The 23871-nt window shown below is 40.8% G+C and overlaps 1 protein-coding gene across 2 annotated transcripts in view; it reads right to left on the minus strand.

The window, feature by feature from the left end:
• The window catches only part of Atp10b (ATPase phospholipid transporting 10B (putative)), a 335264-nt gene that overhangs the window by 112810 nt on the left and 198583 nt on the right, over positions 1 to 23871 (minus strand). The window contains exons 4-5 of one of the 2 annotated variants that reach the window (XM_046426272.2): positions 3384 to 3671; positions 2246 to 2440 (exon numbers count right to left, since the gene is read on the minus strand). In XM_046426272.2, the coding sequence (XP_046282228.1) occupies positions 2246 to 2440; positions 3384 to 3658 (470 nt within the window). In that variant the 5' untranslated portion in view covers positions 3659 to 3671. Of the gene's footprint in view, positions 1 to 903; positions 1469 to 2245; positions 2441 to 3383; positions 3672 to 23871 lie in introns of those variants that run through there. The other variant, XM_046426273.2, reaches the window with a different exon arrangement.

Raw genomic sequence — 23871 nt, forward strand, 5'->3', positions numbered from 1 at the left:
TCAATCACCTGAGGCTGCTGACTGCTGGGGCACATGTACCCTGTCATCGTCATCTCTTAGCAAGCCCAGGTGCAACTCCCACACTTCCTTGAGAGCCACGTAGGTGGTCATGAAGTCATGACTCGTTCTAACTCTGTCTCCTTCCCTTGCCCATCAGGAGTGTGTCTTATCCTCCTAGCAATATGTAGCAAGTGACACTAAATCATGTGGCAAGAAGGTGACCTGCAGTCTCTGTCAGGAAACATCAGAAAGGACATTCAAGGACAGTTTTAGTGCTGGGGAAAATTCAAATTGCACATTCTAACCATAACTGCAACTTGCACTTATTGATCATTTATTACATGTCAGGTCAGGCATAATGCTAAGCACTTTCTCTAGAGATCATCTTGTGCAACTCCTATGACGACCAGAGAAATGGCTCCAATTTTACAAGTGGAAAATCGAGGCTAAGAGAGGTCACCTTACTTGCATAAGGTCATATAGTTAGCGTTCAACCCGGGCAGTGTTCTCTGGTCCTGGTTCTCCTAACACAAGGCTTTCTGAGGACTACTTCCCTTAGGAAAAGTCAGAATTCCTCCCTTCAAGGTCCCCAGACACACTCAAATGGGCCTATGGCCACATCAAATGAAAAAGGAGTGACAATTCACACAAAATTCTTAAAGTTGGATCAATCTGAAACAGTTAAGAAAATGCTCCATAATGAAGTCTTCCGACTGACTTGCCCCCTTTGGGTTTCAGACTGTAATCCTCGCTCTAGGGAACTGAGCACTGAGATCCAAGGAGAGCTCCCCTCACCAGCCTTCTACCGGCCCCAGCTGGAGTGGCAGAAGCCACAACCCCAGCCCCCCAACTCTTAAGGATCACACTGGGGGCCGGCAGGACCTCCCGGGTTGTTTGCTTTACCTGCTGTAGACGAAGCACTCTTGGTTATTGATCACTTTATCCGACTGGTACCTGCGGAGGTCCTCCCAAGCATCTTTGATGGCAGTGACCGCCAGGATGACGCAGACTGGAATCATGCTCAACCCAGGCTGAAAAGCACTGACCACGGGGATGAAATTCAGAATCACGATACCCACAAAGTAGAGGTTGGCAAACCGGTGCAGCTGCTCAAAGACGTTCTTGGGGATGAAGGACAGCGCCGTGTACTTGCTGGTCTTGATCTGGTTCCCACAGTACTGTTGGTTGGGGTTCTCCCTGAGGGACCATCCTTCAAAGGGCAGGTTGGAGACCACCACCCGCCTCTTGTCGTCTTTCCTCTTCCGCCTTTTCCTCCCCTCCTTTCTCATCTCCGTGCAGCCCTGCCTCTCCAATCCTCATAATTCCATCCACTGGCCTGCTCGGCTGAGAACTTCTCTTCTTTCCAAAAGGAAGACTCAAAATAACCAGCCAGGAGACAGCCAGGACAAGCCAGGAGCCTTCAGGGAATGGGTGTGTACCCACCAGGCCGCTTCCTTCTACTCCTGGAAACCCCACCTGTTGGAATGTGGACGTCACCAGCAGGTGTCTTCCTATTTCATCCAGGGCAGCCAGCAACAGGTGCACTGACTCTGGGTCCTAAAACCTACCTGTTCAATTCTAAAAGCAAACAGTTTTATTCTGAGCCTTTAGAGATGGCATTTTCTTGGGAGAAATTACCCAACACCTTCCGAAGGGTTTCTCCTGAACTGTCTCCTGAGATGATTCCGTCTTCACTGAGTTTAAATTTTTGGTTTCCAACCCACTCTTTTTTTTTTTTTTAAATTTTTTTTTAGTTGTATGAACTCAATGTCTTTATTTGTTTTCATGCGGTGCTGAGGATCGAACTCAGTGCCTCACACGTGTGAAGCAAGTGCTCTACCACTGAGCCACCACCCCAGCTCCCCACCCCCACACTCTTAATAATGCAACCACTTGTGCTTTTCCAAGTTACATTGTTTTCTCAACATTAGCACTGTTGACATTTTTGACCAGATAATAATCTTTCACTGTGTGCAGGGGTTGCCTTTGGAGTTGTAGGGTTCTCACCAGTACCCTCTGATTCTTTTCAGTAGATCCCAGTAGGACTCTCCCTTCTAGTCTGACAGCCCCAAATATCTCCCAACAACAAATGCTACCTGGGGGGTTCAATTGCCTCCTCTTGAGAATCACTGAATTAAATGAATGTAAGAAAATATGTAGGGAAAGAGACCTACATTTTTGGAACCTACTGGGGAGTTTGTATAACCCAATTGCAAGGGAGAAAAGAGAAGCAAGTTTCCCTTACCCTGCATATATTCTGACGCTGGAGTGGTTTATCTCTCTATCAAAGCGGTGTCTCTTGAGGTCCTCCATGCCGTCCTTGACCATGATGATGAGCACCACGATGGCCAGTGGGAGCATGGTGATCTCTCTGTGGAAGACTTCCAGGGAGGGCACCCAGTTCAGAATCACCAGGAACAGGAAGTAGAGGTTGGCCCCTCTGCAAGGGGCAAGCCAGGTGTGAGTGAAGGCTGCAGAGGAAAAATCTGCTCCCTTTCCTGTTTCTTCCTACTCTTGGCCCGGATGGACAGAAATGACCTCTACTTTCCATGTCATCTCAGATGTTGTGGTAGGGCTTTGAAGCCAGCTGATCTAGATATAAATGCTATTCCTATTGTTTACTGGTTGATTAACCACCTGATCTTATTTTTGCTTATATACTGTGGGGAGAGTACTTTTGACCTTAGAAAGCTCTTATAAATGTTCCATACTAAAATATATCTTAGGATACAGAGTGCTCCAGAGCATAGTAGTTACTCAACAAATGGCAGTTTATAATAATTATAAAATTTAGGATGATTCCCAAGACCACCTTTAGATTTTTAACCAGCAATGATTTTTCATACCTTATCTCAGAAGAGTGGCTTGAGTTTTCAAAGTTTTCAAGCATATCCTATGTCCTCTTCCCACAGTGCCTCTGCATGTGCAGGTCTATCTGCTGAAACACTCTTCTGCTCCCTTGCCTGACTTCTACCTGCTTCTTTTCACTCAGCTAATACATTTTCTCCTTTCAGCTGACATTTCAATTGCTACTTCCTCAGGGAAGTTTCTTCTGATCCCTAACTAGGTCCAATTTTCCTCAAATATCACCATATACCTCTCTTTGAAAGTATTTATTCTAGTGGTAATTTTATTTTGTTACATAACTTAGAAATTAGTGTTTCTTTCACTAGAGAATACACTCATGAGTTTGGTCTCTTTTTTTTCCTCAGGTACCTCAAGTGCTCAACACGGGACCTAATAAATATTTAATGAAGAAATCTTCTCTAGGCACCTGCATTAGGGTATTAAAGGAGAGGTGGCCCCAGATAGCAGCATCTAAGTTCATCTCAGGGGCAAACACCTGGTTAAAACAGGTGCTCTTTGGACAAGTGGCTGTGTACCTGTGAAACTGCTCACAGAGATTCCGGGGCAGGAAGGTGAGGAGGCTGTACTTGGTTGTGCAGATTCTGTTGCCCGAGTATCTCCTGGAGACCTTTTCCCAATCCTGGTGGCAAAGGCTGTTGTTGGGGACCACAACCCGCTGCTGCGGCAGGCTTGGGTTCTGCCTCCCCCTCTCTGGAGGGAGCAGTGCTGTGGTCTCTGATGGAGACCCCGGGAAGCCGTCTGGGACTCGCCACCGCCACCTGGGCCAAGATGAGTCCACGGAGAGGGCCATTTCCAGCGAAGGTCTGAAAGCAGATATGTGAGGACATCAGTATCAAGAGAAGCAGGTGTCATGCCAGCCCATCCCTTTGTCCAAGCAAGGTAGATGCTGGGGTCCTAAGTTTAGGATTGCTCCCTATAATCCATGCATTCTAGGATGAGTGATGTTAAAAAGAATCACATGGAAAATATACAACTGAGCTGTGGTAAGCATTTGGAAGCAGTTAAGGGGAATAAGAGGTGTTAATGACACAGTTGGTGACACTGAGGGAAAAGCCCAGGTGTGGGCTCATGAGCTCAGCCCTGGAGGTGAGAATCCTAGAGCTGGTTGATGCTCGAGGCTGAACTGCCCACCTTCACCTTGCCCACCTTTTCTTTCCTTACTGAAAACTGAGAAAGACTATTCTTACTGTACCTTCTCGTGGGAACTTTGAAAGGAACAAATTGCACAAGACAGAAAAGAATGTCAACACCTTTTAAAACAAAGGGAAAGGTATTTTTTTTCTTTAGGATTTTTTTGCTTCTGAAATTTTCTGATAGTCATGACATTTCAGAAAAGCTCAGCTGTGTTCAGAACCTCTAATGGTGGGGAGAACGGCACAGGGAGGTTTTTCCACAGGTGCTAGAGGTGGCATGGCCGTGCTGATCACTGCTGGAGTCTTGGACATCAGCTGGTGGCTGGCGGTAGATGGTCATGCCCTCCTTCTTCCCCAACTCCACCTGGTGGTTTCTGAACCTGAGCCCTTGGCACAGTGATGCTTTTCTCAGATGGTGGAGGAATGTGGTCCACCTAGGCTCTTCTGCTTCCTGAATGGCTTTAATGGAACTTATGAGTAAAGCCGCAAGTGTCCTCATGGCCAAATGTTGCTTTAAGACTCAGAAATACAGGTCAACATGGTGGCGCATGCCTGTAATCCCAGCGGCTCAGGAGGCTGAGGCAGGAGGATCAAAGTCAGCCTCAGCAATTTAGTGAGGTCCTGAGCAACTAAGTGAGACCCTGTCTCTAAATAAAATATAAGAAAGGGCTGGAGATGGGGCTTCAGTGGTTAAGCACCCCTAGCAGCAAAAAAAAAAAAAAAAAGACTCAGAAATACATTATTCAAAGATTCAGTTTGCAAAGTTAGAAGTGGTGTATAATTGTTGTCCTCACTTAGTAAGCTCAGAGGATGATTCTCTTTTGAGTAAATGAATGAGTAAGTGTCAGGTATTATTAATCTTACTCTGAATGGCCCAGCCTGTCATTGTAAATATTATCACTTAGGAAAAAAATGTTCCATTTCCAGTATGAATGGTAATATTTTATCTTCTTGATGCCCATATGATCAGAACCTCATCATAATTCTCCTCATAGCTTTAATCAACCCAAATGATTTTTAATCCATGACCCCAAGGCTGTTTGTTGGAAGCTTTTCAGAGTCTTAGCAAGCCCTTGTAGCAAGCATGAAAAAAATAAATGCAATTACAGGTGCCCATCATAACATGACCAAAAGCAATATTATGACATTCAGCAAGCCAGAAATAATATCATACATCTTCTTTCTCATTATAAGAAAATATGCCCCCTTCATGGATTCTTTTTTTATTGCAAAGGAAAAGGAAATGAAAAGAAAATTCACAAATAGAGTTGAAAATACAAATGAGAAATTTTGCCTTGGCTAAGGCCATACACATCAGACTTTTCTCATTTTTAGCTGCTAACATCTTTTTAAATGAAGAGATTAAATTGATACAGGAGATGAAGGTATTTTAGAAGGATGGTTTAAATGCCCATTTATCATAATCACATTCTTTCTAACAACGTAAAATAAGCTTCTGTAAAAACGAAGCGAATGTAAGATAGGTGTCAAATCCTTGCATCTAGTTTGATGAGGAACTAGGTATTTTCCTAATTTCAAAGAATTCTTCCCAATCATGAATTCCAATGATAAAAATGATCATCCTGGTATGGTGAAATCTGGCGGACACCAAACAAATCAAGAGGGCAAAGCAAGTATCACCAATATCGGGATAAGCTGACCTCTTGTGCCTCCTGACAGGCCGTGCTGAGAAGAATGTGACCTCATTTCAGCAGGAACAATAACAAACCTCAAATTACAGGTTACTCTACAAAATAATTGGCCTGTGCTTTTCGAGTCAAAAAGGTAAAGGAATTGTTTGATGGAAGGAAGCTTAAAAAGACGTAAGAATGGAATATCATCTGTGATTTGAATTGCACCCTAGACTAGAGGGGAGATAAATAGGTACAGAGGGCTTTATTACACAGTAGATGAGATTTGGATAGGAACTTAAAAATTAGGCCTCTGTGGGTGTTTGTGTGTGTGTGTGTGTGTGTGTATACATTTTTTTTTTTTTTGTTGGACTGAAGATTGAACCCAGGGCCTTAGGCATGCTAGGAATGTATTCTACCACTGAGCTGCATCCCCAGTCTTAGATAAAGTATTTTAATAATGTCATATTTTCTGAATTTTGTGATAATAGGGTAGATAATTTTTTTTTAAAATCTTGTTCTTAGGGAATCTATCCTAAAGTAGTTAGGGTTAAGGGAAAATTGTCTCAAAGATTCAGAAAAAAAAAGTGTGTGTTTGAATATGAGTGTGGTCGCGGGCGTACACGCATGCTCACACACACTCACACACAGAGTGGAAGAATTGGGGGAGTCTTCCTGGGAAAAGGAATACTTATTAAAATAGTTCCCAAAAGACAATATAAGAGCTAGCAGAGAGGCTGGGGAATGGTGTTCTAGGTAGATGAACCAGTAGTAGAAACAGCAAGAAGTCCATAGGGGTGTCCCATGAAGACATGGAACTGGGGAACAGAGGCCAGCAAAAGTTGACACTAGAGAGGCAGAGCAGGGTCAGAGGGCCTGTTGAATCTCTTATGCTGAGAGGCAGTGTGTGTGTGTGTGTGTGTGTGTGGCTTCTCAAGTGTTTTAGGCAGAAAGTGACATGGTGTCATCTTGGACTCCACACATTATGCTGGCAAAGTAGGTAGGAATGGGTGGAGGGACCAAGGTTGGAGTGTGGAGGCAGCCCTCCACCCACTGCCCGGTCTCCTCTACATAAAGTGCTTCCTGCCAACAGTGGGACAGGAACACAGGGCACTTCACGATTCTTTTATCGGAGGTGTGTTTTATTACTGCACCTGGAAGAGCCGCCCAAGGTCCTTCCTGTTACAGTCTGTCTCATCCTGCTTTTTCCTGAAACCACAGCTCCCACTATCAGAGGACGTCAGGATTGCCTAGCTTTGCTAAGTCACGCTCAGATCACCTTGGCAACCCTCACAAGTACCCCAACATGACTTTCCTCTTGCCAGGATGTCCTCTAGATTATAGGGGGCATTTTTATGAGGTGTGCCATTAGCTTAATATCCTATTTTTATTTTTGGAAACTCATTGCCATTCCCAAACTTTCTTAATCATGCCCCATTCAGTTGACCTCAGTTCCTTCCTCTTTTTGATGAATCCAAATAAATCCCATCATTAGCAAATTCCATTTTTACAGGCAGGGGGCCAACTAAACAGATATTCACCAGATTAATACATACATATTGAATCCTTCTGTTGTATAAGAGCAGTAAACACTACACACGGATCTCTCTCCTTAGGAGCTTACTTGGGTGTGGCTGAGAGATTTTAAATGCATGCTTGGAGAGATAAATAGATACTCACCAACCAGGAAAAGTATCACAAAGGAGAGCAGGGGGCAATTCGATTACATTTCAGTGGGGTTGAGTTTGTCCCTGAGGAGGTGGGGCTTGAGCTGAGATCAGGGAATGAGCAGGGGAAGCAGGATGCAGCAGACCAATTCTCTAAAAACATGTGAATCAGTTGGACAGGACCATGGGCCATGGTGGGTGGAGGTGTGGGGGGGTACTATGCAATCAAGATCTATACTTAGATTTTTTTTTGGTTTTAAATTGTTATTGTTCTTCGCACTGGTTTTATTAGATGCTAACTGGTTTAGGAAAACCAGTTTTATCATGATTTTAACTAGTTTTATCTCTTTTATCACAATTTTAAGAAGATATTTTCTAAGCTTGCTTGTATGATAGGTAGATATTTTGCCCATCAATTCTTGGGAAGCACCTTGCTCTGAGACTTCCAGTGAGTAATCAGTAGGGTTTAGCTGATGACTCTCTGTGTTTGATGGAGACACATTTAGTGACTTACTTGAGCACACTCTTGAGACCCTGTTGGAAATTTCCATTGACAACCAGTATATTACCCTGATATTAGAATTAATTAGAATCTAATAAAGCTGGGTCATCAATTAACCACGGAATTTTTAAAGTAATCTATCCTCAGGACAAAATGTGTAAATCTCACTAAGAATTTTCTACTACTAGACAATAAACACACAATAACCATCTTGGAAGAAATGACCCGAAGTTGGCACTTCCTTGAATTGGTGAATTCTATCAGTCTTCCTCAAATGGTGACCACTCTTGAATCACATTCCCAATTTTTACCACACCCAAATATGTGTTTAATTAAATGCAGTTATACTTTATTTAAATCAAATTGCCTCTTAAAAGCTTAAATGTTGACTTTGTGCTAATGTTAGCTTTGTGCTAAAAGCTTCGATATCTGAAACTAAGAAGCTTGATATATATGCATATTTTAAATAGGAATTGCCAATAGGAAGTACTTTGTATTAATAAAAAAGTAGTTTTAGCATTAATAAAAAGTACTTTCTGCTAGTAGGGGCTATTATAACAGTACCCAGTAGACCTCACAGATTAATCCTATGCCCAACTCTTCAAAAAAAATGTCTTTCAATCTGGGTCCTGACAGAGATAGTCAATTGTCTTCTAATACTTTAAAGTACTTCCCATAGAGCCCAACATCCCTTGTAGGTAGAAGAGGCTGTGAAACAAGTTCTGGACATTAGGTGATGAGCAAAGCAGGGTAATTCACATCTGGGTCCCTGATAGGACCTTCTGAGTTTGGCTTCTTTTTCTTAACATAATGTTCTCAAATTGCATCCATTATTCTGCAAATGACATCATTTCATTTTACTTTATGGCTGAATAAAACCATATTGTGTATATATACCACAGTTTCTTTATTCTTTGGTTGATAGATACCTAGGATGGTTTAGCTACTGTAAATTGTTCTGCTATAAACATGGGTATGCATGTATTACTGTAGTATGATAACTATTCTTCAGGATAAATACCAAGGAGAGGAAAATCTGGGTCAAATAATGGCTTCATACCTAGGCTTTTTGGGAATGTCCATGCTGATTTTCACAGTGGTTGTACAAATTGTCAATCCCACCAGTAATGTAAAAGTGTTCCTTTTTTCACATCCTCTTCAGTATTTATCATTATTATTTGTTTTCTTGATGACTGCCATTTTCACTAGTGAGAGATGAAAACTCAGTGTGGTTTTGATTTGCATTTCCCTAAATGCTAATGAGGTTGAACATTTTTGTCATATATTTGTTGGCCATTTGTATTTCTTCTTTTGAGAAGTGTATTTAGTTTACTTCCCCTTTTTTAATTGGATTTTTTGGTGTTTTTTTTTTTAACTTCTTTATATATTCTGGATATAAATCTTTTGTCAGAAGAGTAACTAGCAAAGATTTTCTCTTATCCTGTAGGCTCTCCAACTTCTTGTTTCCTCTGCTGTGCAGTAGTAGCTTTTTAATTTGATACCATTCCATTATTCACCTTTGGCATTATTTCCCAAGCTTTATGGTTCCTATTGAGAAAGTCATTGCCTGTGCGTATATGTTGGTGTGTTGACCCTGTTTTCTTGTAGGAGTTCCATAGTCTAATTTCTAGATCTTTGATCCATTTTGAGTTGAATTTTGTGGAGGGTGAGAAGTGAGCCTCTAGTCTCATTCTTCTACAGTTTTCCCAGCACTTTTTTGTTAAAAAGGCCGTCTTTTCTCGGATGTATATTTTGGTGCCTTTGTCAAGGATGAGATGACTGCCTCTGTGTGTGTTTGCCTCTGAGCTTTCTATTCTGTATCATTAGTCTACATATCTGTTTTTTTATGCCAGTACCATGAAGTTTTTATTACTATAGTTCTGTAGTCTAATTTGAAGTCAGGTATTGTGAAACCTCCAGCTTTGCTTTTTTGGCTTAGAATTTCTCTGACTATTCTGGGTTTTCTATTCTTCCAAAGGAATTTTAGGACTAGTTTTTTTCTAGTTCTGTAAAGAATATCATTGGTATTTTGAAGGGTGTTGCATTGACTCTGTATATTACTTTTAGTAGTATGGCCATTTTAACAATGTGAATTCTGCCTCTCCACGAACATGGGAGGTCTTTTCATCTTCTTGTGTCTTTTTCCATTTCTTTCTTCAATGTTCTGTAGTTTTATCATAGAGATCTTTGAACTGCTTTGGTTAGATTTATTCCTATGTATATTATTATTTAAGTTATTGTGAATGGAATTATTTTCTTGATTTCTTTCTCAGAAGATTCATTATTGGTATGTAGAAAAGCTGTTGATTTTGTAACCTGCTACTTTGCTGATTTGATTATCAGCGCTAGCCGTCTAAATATGGGCTTATATCGCCTACAAACAGCGATACTTTGACTTCTTTCTTTTCTATTTTTATCCCTTATATTTCCTTTCTCATCTAATTGCACTGAATGTCTAGCTCATTCTAAAGGTTGGAAGAAATTGTGTGATTATTTCCCCAAAGAGGTTATTCATTCCATTAACCTGTGTCTAACAACCCTCTTCAATTCCATTGCTTCTTAAATTTGGTCTTATTGTTCCATAGTTCTGTGTATTCAGATTACGGTTACTTATTTCCTATTAATACTGTCTGAATGTTCAAGGTTAACCACTTTGTATTCTAGCTTTGAGACTATCTTCAGCAAGGTCTAGTCTATTAGAGAGACTTTAAAACTGAATGTTTGACTTATTATGTCTTTCAGTGCTAACATTTCTGTTTCTTTTTAAACATCTCTATTTTCCCTATTGAATTTCTTATTATTCTATACTAACTTCCTTGATTCATTCTGTATTCTTTTGGAATTCATTTGTCATCTTTGTAACTATTCTTTTCATTTCTTTATCTGATATTTTCTCTACTTCAAGATCTTTGGAGTCAGTTGCTGGATAATTATGAACTTTAGGAGATGTTTTGTTACCTTTTTTTTTTTTTTCATATTTCTTGTATTCCCTTGTTAGGTTTTATGCATCTCCTGGGATGAATTTCTCTTCCACTCCTATATGTGGGACTTTTTTTTTTTTTTTTTTTTTTTTTTTTAGGGCACAGCCTTCTCTTTCTAAAGTGTCCTGGAGTGATCTAGATCGAATCCCCCTCAGAGGTGTGGCATCCACAGCCCTTGTGTTAGCTCTCTGCTTTTGCTGTAGTAATGGGAGTTTGTGAGTGGGAACTGTGGTCCATCCCTAGCCATTCCTACCGTGGGGCATGGTTATAAATTTGGATTTCTTGGTCTCTTCTATGTTTTGAAGTGTAACTGAAATTTGAGTATTGCTAACTTGTAAGTGGAACAAGGTGCAGTATCTTTTGGCTGGTTTAGTTCAGCAGCAGAGTCTCTACCCTGTGAACTTGTAGTGTCCCTGTAGATTCCCAGCATCTCACAGAAAAGGGGAAATAATAGCTGTAACTGCTGCAAAGAATACACAGCATTAAGTATCTGGTGCCTGTTATGACATGCACAACACTAATTACCACAGAAGCAGAAATGGTGAGGTAATTGCCAACAGCAAAACCAATAAATAACTTTAAACTATATCTGGCATTAAAGCAAATGATAGGTGTCAACTATGTCATCTACGGCAGTAATAATTGCAACAATATGAACAGTGGGGCAAATAGTTCTTAAGTGGTAAAAATGCAGTTCATTAAGAGAAAATGTATAGGAAGGTAGGAGAGTTTAAAAGGTCAAGATATGAACAGAGAATGTAGAAGAGATTTAGCAAGTGATGATTTTAAAGCAGAGAAAGAACAAAAGGAAACCAAACCCCAAATCAAAATAAACAATCTCAAACCCTAACCCTTAAAAGACAAGGAAGAATAACTATATTAATAAATGCTAAAAATGAGAAAGAGGAAACAAATATGTATATGCATATATGTCTACAAACCAATCAGCACAGCAAGCAAAACACACACCAAAAAGATTCTAAATGAAAAAAAGAATTATCTCCACTGAGGTGTCAACTACTGATAGGAATGGATGGGTTACTGCCTCTGCCCAACTGTCCTTTCCATTTCTTCTTAGACTATGTACTGAGAGAGAGAGAGAGCACATGCACAGGTGCTGAGGGTTGTTAACCTTATCTTCTTGTGTCACTCACTGAGCTGTCACTTGGAATAGGCTAAAATGGAGCTTGTTGAAATAACTCCCAGCTTCCCTTCTCACCAGTATGAGGTAAGACAGAATGGGAAGTGCTGTCAGTTGGAGTTTCACCTGCACAGACCAGATCCATGCATTCCCAGGGTGGGCTGCTGAAGTTCTATAACGGAGTTCCAGTGACTGGGGCTTAGAGGGTGTGTAGGTGGTATCTTCTTTGGAGAGATTAGATCAACACAGCCTGAGGGCCTGGCAGCTGCTGATCTCTGTCAGGTGTCGGGATCTCAGGAGCCTCCCAAGAATTCTACTTGCAGGCTGGGAAGCCAATCCTCCATACACTCTGCTGCCCAAGGGCACAACCTTCCCAGGCTTAGTCCTTGGGCATGTTCACACCTGCCTGTTCAGTTTCCTGACCCTCTTCAGGTGGTCATGTGAGCCACCAACTCAAAGGGAAAGCAAGTTGGACTCCCCTTCATTTTTCTGACATGAATCCCCCGGGATACAATCTTCTCTTTACCTGTTTCACTCATGTTCTGCTAGATACATGCTAGGCCACATATTAGGTGTTTGCCAGGCAGTATGGCAATATTTGCTATGTGAGCCAGTATTTTTATGTGTAGTAGATCCTGTTGCAATACATTACAAACTTAAAGGGATTGCCAATTTCATGGTAAAAATTCCTATTTCTGTATTTTCTTACTCCATGAAAACTGAAATAGCTAGTCTTGGGTGAAGGTTGTGAATTCTTTGATAACAAAAAAAATTATGTTAGAGCTCTGAAGTTTGGAAAATACTGTTGAGGTTAAAGGAGCCTAGAACTAAGAGTGGGGTCATCAGTGACATGTGGAAAAGAAGATCAGTAGTGCAGAGTTCCTGTCCTGATACAATGACTGGAGAGATGAGATACACACACACATGAAAAGGTAACTGGATAGGCTTTCAATGGAGAATTAAAGAGAAGATGGTAAGCACCAGAAGTAGTCAGAGATGGAAGAAAACATGGATAACTAAGGCGGCAACCTTCCTGAAGAAGTGCAAGTAACCATTTAGTGATTTGAGGTGTTGGGTATCCAGAGCAGGCCAGATGGGTAACTGGGAACCTTAACATCTCACCATGTCAGACCCCCTTCAGCAGAAGCTCTAGGTGTGGAGGTGGGAAGCTTTCAGTCTTGAGCAGCCCCTACATCACAGTAAAGTAGGGGTGGCCACACAGCAAACCTGAAGAGACTCCACTTAATATGCGTTACCTATCTTTTCTATTGAAAGCTGAATTACCTATTCCCATTTTCTTCCCTGTTTCGAGAATGATTTCCCAGGTATCTTTCCAGTGAAAAAGATCTGGGAAAGGAAATGACAAGGCAGGCAATCTTTTCTAAGAGACAAGTAAAATGAGATGCATAATTTCATTTTTAATATCCCTCCAGGCAGAAATGTGTTTTCACTTAAAAGTTGTTTTATAGATTCTTTTGGTTTGTAGACAAAATAATTAAGTTGGGTCTAATTAAAAGTGAATAAATTGCTTGCAGAAGCTGGAATATATCAGTGTTGATCTGAAGGGTGAAGAAAGTTGTCCAAAGTCCATAAAGCTGAAGGCAATTAACAGATAATAATACATATTGACTGACTTGATTCACTGCACTCAAACATATGCATGGCACCAAATTACATTGCTGACATAAAACACAGAAATGATAGAATTAAGTGGAGACAGGGAGCAGGACCTGAGAAACTTGGGAGATTTGTTAAATTCAAAATAACTGGGCACCTGGTTTAGTGCAAAGTGATGAGACCAGATTCGCAAAGGGGAGTGAGAAAAACTCAAAGAGTAACTACTTCTAGAATTTCTTTCAGGAAGGAATATGCTCTGATCAGCAACTGGGATGAAAGATAAGGGGACAGAATTAAGGGGAAGGGAAGGAGAATTTGGAAAAATAACTGAAAACATGGTGATTTGGATCATAGCAGTTTATGTATTGGAAGAAGGGACAGGAGAATTTTTTTTTTAAAGAAGTGAAATGTCCACTTAAAATATGAGACACAGAATTATAATGTCCTTCCATGTTACTTTAAGATTCTTATTAAAACTTTAAAACAGAGTTGCTCTGTTTGGTTTCACATGACTGGAGGTAGAGGTCTCTAAGTCAAGGAGGAAGAATTATTCCCAGCTTTGGCTCAGTGACATGGAAGAAGATAAAAGAAAAGCCACAAGAAAGAAAAACAAGAAATAGCAAATGCTGGAAATTAGAACCAGAGATAACTGGGAGAAACATATGTCCTGAGGAATTACAAAAGCTGTGGGGGAAACAGCATTGGGGTTTCATGAGGATATGGGATTAGGGTTCACCTTGATCTCATGTAGACCTTAAAGGGCAGAATAAGGTGAGCCCAGATAGCTGGCTCATACACCCTGCTAATCAGTTGTGTGACCCTGGGCAAGTCATTCTTCTCTTTGGGCCCTAGTTCATTCTTCTATAAAATAAGAAAATTGGGATAAGGTGCTCACATATGCGTCTTTCATCTCGGGTTTCATTCTCAGCCATACTATGTGAAGTCAGGGCATAATGGACCTTTCCAGGGGGCAGCTTATTTCCACCCCAGATGGCAGCCTCAACTCTCAATAAAAGCTAAACGACTTCACAGGGCATGATTGCTAAGTGGCTGATCCCTTCCTTCTCATTCCAGGAATGGAGACTTCCATTTGTTTAGGTCGAGTTTCCTCTCACATGTGATTTGAGCCAGACATTTTCATAGTTCCAAAGAAAAAAACTGAACATTTTCATCTCTGTCCTCTTTTATATTAGATTAATAGAATAACTAGACCAAAAGGCTTCCAAGTTCTGGGCCCAAAATAGGGAGGAATTCTGGAAAAGATCCAACTGTCCATTGGACATGGCCACTAGGACATCTCCCAAGGATGTCAATCTCAGTTTGCCTGCAGGTAGATGGTTGATTTAATCTCCATGCATATGGCACTGCCACCTCGTTCCCACCTTGTGGAGTGGCAACACTATTCTTTTAGTTGCCCAAACCTATCCTCTCTCCCCCAAGTGTTTCATCAAGTCCTGTTGATTTTAAACCATAAACTTTAAGTTCTTTCCATTTTTCTCTGGGCCAGTGCTACCAACCCTTCTCATGTCTTGATTTACTCAAATGACTTCATGTTGTATCCCTGGCTTCCAATGTTTCTCCCAATCTGTTTTCCACAGTGAATCCAGAAAGGCATTGTCAAACTGTAAACCCATGGGTGCCACCACCTTGTTTACAACCTTTTCCTGGTTTCCGTTTTCCTCAAATAAGGAACGACATTTTGGTTGACAGAGCCTGCAGCTCTTCTGTGAACCCACTTACCTCTCTCACCGACGCCATCTTGTTGGGCTCCTCCTTCCTCTAGTCATAAGTAAATTCTTTTCTTTTCTGTCATTTTTCTCTGTCATACCATTGACTCTAGCACTCTCTACCCCTCTCCCCTTCCCCAAATGCTTAGCTAATTTCTGTGCATTCTTTAAGACACAGAGGTTACCTCCCCCAGAAAGGCTTCCTGGACCTCTGAAGTATATAGTTGAGAGGGGCATGAGCTGTGTATACTCTGTCCTTGTCCCATTTTACCTCTTATTTCTGTGCATTGATTATGGACTTGTCCGAATTGAGGGTTTCTACAGGCCACAATCTACCCTAAGGCCTCTTGGAAGCAGCCACCTTTGCTTCCGGGTGATAGTCCCTACTCTACCCCAGCACCTTGTGAGGACACTCACCACTTCAGATCTTCCCAGGTGCAATGACTAGCACAAAGGTAAGCTAGATTTGTGCAATGAATAAAATCCCCAAATTTGCAATTTATTATTATTATCTTTTAAATTCAAAACCTTCGTTCTTATTATCCCATTTTCTTCCCTGAATACTCCTGGGAGGTTGGTTGGGTGTGTATCATAGTGGTTCTCTGCAACACAAGTGTGAAGTTTCTCAGTATTCCCATGGAGAAGCTCTCTGTAGTTACAGATTTAGAGCTCATAGAAATTCCCTTTTCTTGGGGCCAGGTTTTGGAAGTATAACAAAAAATATTGGGAGTGCATCAAGACAACATAGTAAATAAATAGCATCAACATAAATGGCATTTAATAACAATATGTATGATGTGATTTCTCTTTGGATCTGCTTCCATGCTTGCCTCTCCTGGCACAACAAACTTTCTATAATTTTTTTTTTTTTTTTTTTTTTTTTGCAGCTAGCATCTGTTATAAAGCATTAAAACAAAATTGCTCTGATCCTATGACTCAGGGCTTTAGAGTTCCTTGAATCTCAGACACTGTTGAGTAATAGACTTTTGAGACACATGAGTGATCAGGAAGTGTTGCTGAAACCACCCTTCCATTACCCAGGGCTTCAAATTCTCATGCCCACTAAGAAGGATTTCTGGCCAAAGTACTTGTAATGGGACGGTGTCTCACATCAAAGCCTCCTCCAGGAAACCCAGGGATCCCCATTCACCTGTTTTGGATGTTCCTCATCTATTATTTCTCATATGCTATCTTTATTTCAAACCCTATAGCTCCCCATTTTCTTAGAAATGGACAGATATTTGCATATACATTAATATTTTGATATTAATTATATAACATTTAACTATATAAATGTATATATATATTAAACATACTTATGTGTGTATACATATGCACATATATATAAGTGGTGATAATAAACAAGAAAAATGAATTGATGTTAGGTGGCTATTTTTTGGTACCAGGGATTGAACTCAGGGGCACTCAACGACTGAACCACATCTCCAGCCCAATTTTATATTTTATTAGAGTCAGTTGAGTTGCTTAGTGCCTCACTGTTGATGAGGCTGGCTTTGTACACATGTTCTTCCTGTCTCAGCCTCCTGAGCTGCTGGGATTATAGGTGTGCGTCACCATGCCTGGCTTAAGTGGCTTTCTTAAGTCACAAAGATAGTGAGTAACAGAGTTCAAGTCAGTTCCTTTATTTACAGCCTGAAAGCCATGACCCTTGGTTTTTCTACCTCAATGTGATGCAGAATTCCACATGTGCTTCCCTGTAGCCTGAGGCATCTGATATCGCCCTGGGGGATTTGTTTAAAAATAACCTTCAGGGCCTGGCTCCAAATTCCTTAATAGGACACCCATAGCACAAGAGTTAAAATCAAGAATCAACAAATGGGACTTACTCAAACTAAAAAGTTTTTTTTCTCAGCAAGAGAAACAATAAGAGAGGTAAATAGGGAGCCTACATCCTGGGAACAAATATTTACCCCTCACACGTCAGATAGAGCTCTAATCTCCAGAGTATACAAAGAACTCAAAAAATTAAACAAGAAAACAACCCAATCAAGAAATGGGCCAAGGATCTGAACAGACACTTCTCAGAGGAGGACATACAATCAATCAACAAATACATGAAAAAATGCTCACCATCTCTAGCAATCAGAGAAATGCAAATTAAAACCACCCTAAGATACCATCTCACTCCAGCAAGAAAGGCAGCCATTATGAAGTCAAACAATAACAAGTGCTGGCGAGGATGTGGGGAAAAGGGTACACTTGTACATTGCTGGTGGGACTGCAAATTGGTGCAGCCAATTTGGAAAGCAGTATGGAGATTCCTTGGAAAGCTGGGAATGGAACCACCATTTGACCCAGCTATTCCCCTTCTCAGACTCTACCCAAAAGACCTTAAAAGAGCATACTGCAGGGACACAGCTACATCAATGTTGATAGCAGCACAATTCACAATAGCTAGATTGTGGAACCAACCCAGATGCCCTTCAATAGATGAGTGGATAAAAAAAAATGTGGCATTTATACATAATGGAATATTACTCAGCACTAAAAAATAACAACATCATGGCATTTACAGGGAAATGGATGGCATTAGAGCAGATTATGCTAAGTGAAGCTAGCCAATCCCTAAAAAACAAATGCCGAATGTCTTCTTTGATATAAGGGGGGGTGACTCAAAACAGCAGGGAGGAAGAGCATGAGAAGATTACCATTAAATAGGGACGAGAGGTCCATGGGAATGGGAGAGAGAAGGGGAATTGCATGGAAGATGGAAGGAGACTCTCATTGTTATGCAAAATTACATATAAGATGGTATGAGGGGGAAGAAAAAAAAGAGAAATGTGTCACAGTAGATTGGGTAAAGAGAGGTGATGGGAGGGGAGGGGAGGGGAGGGGGGAATAGGAAGGGCAGCAGAATACAATAGACACTAGTATGGCAGTATATATAAACGTGGCTGTAAAACCAATGTGATGCTGCAATCTGTACACGTGGGAAAATAAGAATTCACACCCCATTTGAATCAAATGTATGATATGTCAAGATCATTGTAATGTTTTGAGCAACTAATAAAAAAATTTAAAAAATAACCTTCATATTTGAGAATACTTTTGGTTACTAGAAAAATTGCAAAGATAATACAGATTTCTTCACCTGAAATTCTCCCAGTCCCACGAAACCTGTAGAAAGGCTCTATAAGGAGACCATGTCCTAGAATCTCTTATGAGACCACAAAACCACAAGCCCAGGGACAGGCAAGGAAAGGAAAGATGAAAAAGGAAATGGGAAGAAAGTAGAGAAACAAGTTTCAACATTCCATTACTCCTCTGGCTTCTGTGGCCAGGGCTCTTGGAGACACAGGGAATTAAAATAGTGATCAAGCAAACGGCACCCAGGAGCTTGAAGGAGGAGACAGACATCTATGACTGGACAGCTTGGGGAAGGTCAGGCACCACATTGCCTCTAGAAACATCTGCCTGCTGAGGACAGCATCTCAGGCTTGATTCTCCCCTCTTCATTAAACCTCAAGTGTTGACCAGAGACCCTGGATATTGAGAAAACCCACTGGCACTGTTTTCCTGTTCCTTTCTGATTGTGTTTTGATGGAGGCTCCTGAGGCAGACCTGCTGACATCTCCTGATGCCCAGGGGGTTGGCAACTATTGAAACATTTTTAGGATTTTGTGGGAGTTTTGTTGTCTAATTTCTAGAACAAAATTAGCATTATCTCTAGGGTACTTTGACTTCTTTTTCTGTTATAGGAAATTGAGATAAAAGTAAATTAGCACATGTAGGTATCTAGACTCAAACCCCCCACTCCTACCCCCTAATAATTTCATTCTGTCCTTTCATCAAAGGGCCAAGGAGATAACACCCCATCTGGCAAGTGGATAATTTATTTCCACGTTTCTCAATCTTTTCTGAGTTTTGCATGTGGGGATTTGGTGACGTTTCACATCTCCATTATAATGGTTTCTGTCACATTGCTTCACAGTTATGCAGCCTGCACATACTTCATCTAGGCAACTTTTATTTTCCTTGGAGCATTAGTAAAACAAATGATTTTGCTGTCTAGCCATGCAGATGGGACACTGCTGAGCAGAGTCAGGGAGGGTGCCTTTGAAGGAGGCAGCAGACGTGTGGGTTTTGGAGTCTGAAACGTCGCAGGGTGCACATTGAGAAGTAAAAGCAAGTTTGAGCTAAATCTCCCTTCTGCTGTGCTCCTGGGGCACTGAGACTTGTACAGTGATGAAAATATTTACTCTTAACTATGATTTGATGTATCTGCAAGATGCCAACCAAACAAATTTCTTGAATTATGGCATGGATTAAATGCCCCCAAGAGACTCAAACCCAGACGGTGTGTATTGTGTATTGGCACCAGGATAGCAAACAGGCAAACGATACACTCCACAGAGGGGGGCAACTGATCTGCATGCACACGGGAACTTGAGACATGACAGATACAGGCTTGCAAGTCAGTGCAGACAGATGGACCACTCAATAAAGTGTTGCGCTCACTGGTAACCCATGTAACAATGGCAACAACAACAGTAAATAGTTTCCACTTCACATCACACACATTCAGTTCCAGGTGCACTAAGGACCTCCCTCCTGGGGAAGGGGAATTTAAAACCAGTACAGGAGAATGGTCCTTATGCTTCCAGGGCAGGAGGGAACTCTAGAGGTACAGGCATCAAGGATTAACTAAAGACTAATAGATCTGACTGCATTAAAATTTCTATGCCTTAAACAAGGAAAGACCAGTCACAGATTGGGAGGAGATGCTAGTAACATTATTACATAGATGAATTAAAAAAAAAAAAAAAAAAAAAAAAAATAACAACCCAGGAGAAAAATAGGAAATGACAGGAACAGGTTGCTTATACAAAATTATTCCCAGCTGTGCTAGTAAACAGGGACATAAAAATTAAAATAATGATGAGATGGTGCCTTGTTACACCATCAGATTGGCCTTCGAAGTCTAATGAAGTTGAGATTTGGCAAAGCGGAGATGCAACAGGAAAATTGTCATGGCCAGTTCTGGAAACCAAGTTAGATTCCAAGGGCACATGTCCTGGAGCCAGCTTGTCTACTCCTAGTAGTCACACTGGAGAAACTTGCACATGTACACACAAGAAGATCTATTTCACAGTGTTTATTACAGTATCATTGAGTCAAAGTTAAAAATGGAAATAATGCCTATCTAATGGTAGAATGAAAAATATAAATTTAGCCTATTCATAAAGTGGTAATGTTATATGGCCGTTAAGGTTGAATTGTATTATGAAAAGAGCAAAATAAGAAGTCTCATTAAGGTCTAATTATTATTTTGCTTTAGGTACTACGATAAGCCCTTTGCATGTGATTATTAACTCATGTGGTTCCCATGAAAACCCTTGATAGCGGTATTATGAGATTCTGCATTTTATAAATGAACACAATAAGGTACAGAAAAGTTTAATAATTACTCAAAGGTCTCATAGGTGTTAGAGGTAGAGCTAGGCTATGAACTAGGCATTCTAACCACAGGCCTGGTCTTTAAACACCACACTTGCCTCATCAAACAGAATGCTGAGCCACACAGGATAATGTTGGACAAAACATTCAGTTTGGAAGATGATCCGTATAGCAAGATTCCACATTATAGGGTTAGGTTTAGCTACAGTTAGTGGCTTATCGGAGGTATTTACTTATGACATAAAACATGTGTAGAAGTAGGTAGTCTAAGGCTGATAGGGAGGTTCCAAGGCCATGAGAGACCCAGATCTATCTGTTCTGTTATCTTTAGTATTGGTTTCCAACATCAAGGCCACTTCATGAATGAAAGGGCTATTGGTACATTATCCACTGTAGTCATGTTTTAAGCAGGACAAGGAAAAAAGGGAGGAAATGCCGACTGATTTATTTTTTCTTTCTTTTTTTTTTTAAAAGATTGAAGCAAAAGTTTAGTCTCACTTACTTGCTTTAATCTCATTGGCTGCCCCAGCAGTTTTAAGAAATTTACAGAACAAACTATGTACTCTGTAAGAAAAGTACCAAAGGAGCAGGCAACCAGGGATTTCTGTCAAAAATACCATTTACATAAGGTTTCCAACAATACTACATTTTGAGTATGCAAAATGATTGTTTTTATACTGCAATAAGTATATATAAAGTCTAACATTCTCATGGGAATAATTAATACCAAATTTAGGATAGCAGTTATATTTGGAGAGGCAGGAAGGAAAGGGAGACACAATAAATTGTGTCCCTCATTTTTAATGTACTTATTGTGTTTAAATGTAATGCAAAAAATGACAAGATTACATTTGGTAACTTGAATGAAGGGTAAGGGGGGGGGTTGTGGTATATATGTGTCTCCAATTCTCTAGATCCCCAAGAACTGCCCTCACTGAACTTGGGGCAGTTTGTTCTAAAGTGAAGTTTTTGAAGAATATCTTCTTTACTAGCAATGAACCAGTTGAGAGTTTATCAAATGCCACATAATAAGTCCTTTTGCAAGTATTAACTTATTTAATTATTGAGCTAAGGACTTGTTATTTACATAGTACAGAAGAAGAAACTGGGGCTCAGAGAGGTTAAACATCTTCCCCCTGACCCTCCAGCTCACAGGGGGCTATAATCCACCCTTGTCTGACTCCAGAACCTGGCTCAAAACCATATGCTGTACTGAGACACTGGGAGAGCTCTTGGTGTTGAGTCACATGCCCACTTTCTAGGGAGGACTCTGGTGTGTACCTAAAACAAGACCCAGGGATAAGGTGGATGTAGGGTCAGGAATGTTGAAACAGGCTGGATTTCCCTTGCGCTTAGTGCGGTCTTAGTTTGAGAGGGGTGCCTAGGGCCAGGGATAAAGGAGAAAGCAAGACAAGGGATGACTGTACCTTTCTAGAAACTGAAGAAATAAAGAAGGATTTGCAACCTTCTGTCATTCACAGTCTTGCCTCTGCAGGGCAGGAAGCAGTGAGGTGCTGGAGGAAGAAAGTGTGGCCAGGAAGAGTCTCCATATGCTGATGCTCCTAGTGTCCTTTTTCTAAAATCTAAGCCAGGGCCTGACACCTGTCACTCTGCCTGCTCCCTTTGTGGCCCCTCTGGAGTGCTCCTTGAGGACAGGAACCTTGTCTAGCTCATGATCTCCCACAGCAGTGACACACGGTAGGGACTTAAATGTTTATTGAATAAACAGATGGAGAAACAAATGAATAAAAGTAAACTCATAGGACTGAGGATCAGTGGAGTTCTGTGGTCTAAGGTTAGTGCTTAGTGCAACAGACAGAAAGTCATTCCTGGAGGGCAGAGGCCAATGCATGTGTACTTCTATACTTTGCCCCTTCTATACTTCGTACCCATCGTAGTGCTTGCTAAAAACTGCCGAGTTGAACTGAGATAGATTATCAAATAAAAACAAGGATTTCTAATAATAAACTGGAATAGTGTTGGGGCATTCCAGAGAACCGTATGTAAAGAGCTTCCCTTTGAGGACCACCATTCCAAATTTCTGATTCAAAACTCATCTATAGCAGGGCGCGGTGGAGCATATCTATAATCCCAGTGGCTCAGGAGGCTGAGGCAGGAGGATCGAGAGTTCAAAGTCAGCCTCAGTAATTTAGTAAGGCCCTGAGCAACTCAGTGAGACCCTGTCTCTAAATAGAAACAAAAATAGGGCTGGGGATGTGGCTCAGTGGTGGAATGCCCTCAAGTACAATTCCCAGTACCCAAGAAAAAAATTAAAAAAAAGAAACATGATTATTCTCATTATCAGAAATAAAATAATGATGGTCACCATCTATTTGGCCTATTCTGTGTGCCAGGCACTGCTGAGAAGATTCCCCCTAAAACCACTGCACAGTAAGTTTTATTATTGTCACCTTATAAGGAAGTGACTCAGTCCTCAAAGGTTAAATGATTTTCCAAAGATCAAATCCTAAAGGGCCCAGTTAGGATTTAAATTAATTTCTTCTGGGTTCCGAAGACTGATTCTGCCATCGTAAGCAAAACTGACAGAGCTGTTCTGTTGTCTAGACCCTTTTCTCTCTATATCCTGGGTTGCAAACGTCAACAAAGGGCAATAAAGAGATGCATTTATCCAGGAGGAAAGATTCTATAATGCTCTGTGACACTTCCCAAGACACTGGGAACTTGAACTACTCTGAGCATATCAGAACTCCTAACCTAATTGCTTTCTGCGGGCAAATCTAGTAGTTGTAATATAAGCCGTTATTTCCCATTGGTATGCTATGAGTTCATATCATGCTAATGGAAACTCTTTGTAGGCCACAAAAAAACACCAACACTAATCATGAAAGTAAATGAAGAAAAAATACCACCTCCCCCAAATGCCTGCTTTTGCAAATATTTTGTAAGGAGCAAAAATTCAAACCCTGCATAGAAAAGCTGCATTGTAATTTTTTTTTCTTTATAAGAGGCTTTTCTAAAAATCTGTGTGCAACGAAGTTTGAAACGAAAACACTGGCTTCATTTTGTGGAAAAGATCCCTGTAACAAGCTTCTTAAGCACTCTTCCTCACTCCAGGGCCCTCTGAACTGAATTTAAAGTCAATTCTCTTAGAACTTTTCTTATGAGTCCATATGCCTGAAAGCCTTTGCAATCAGGTGTTGACCAAAAAACCTTGGTTCTGGTTTT

The sequence above is a fragment of the Marmota monax genome, unplaced genomic scaffold (assembly GCF_021218885.2).
Source record: "Marmota monax isolate L192 unplaced genomic scaffold, Marmota_monax_Labrador192_F-V1.1 WCK01_AAM20220418_F8-fsc00246, whole genome shotgun sequence".
NCBI lineage: Eukaryota > Metazoa > Chordata > Mammalia > Rodentia > Sciuridae > Marmota > Marmota monax.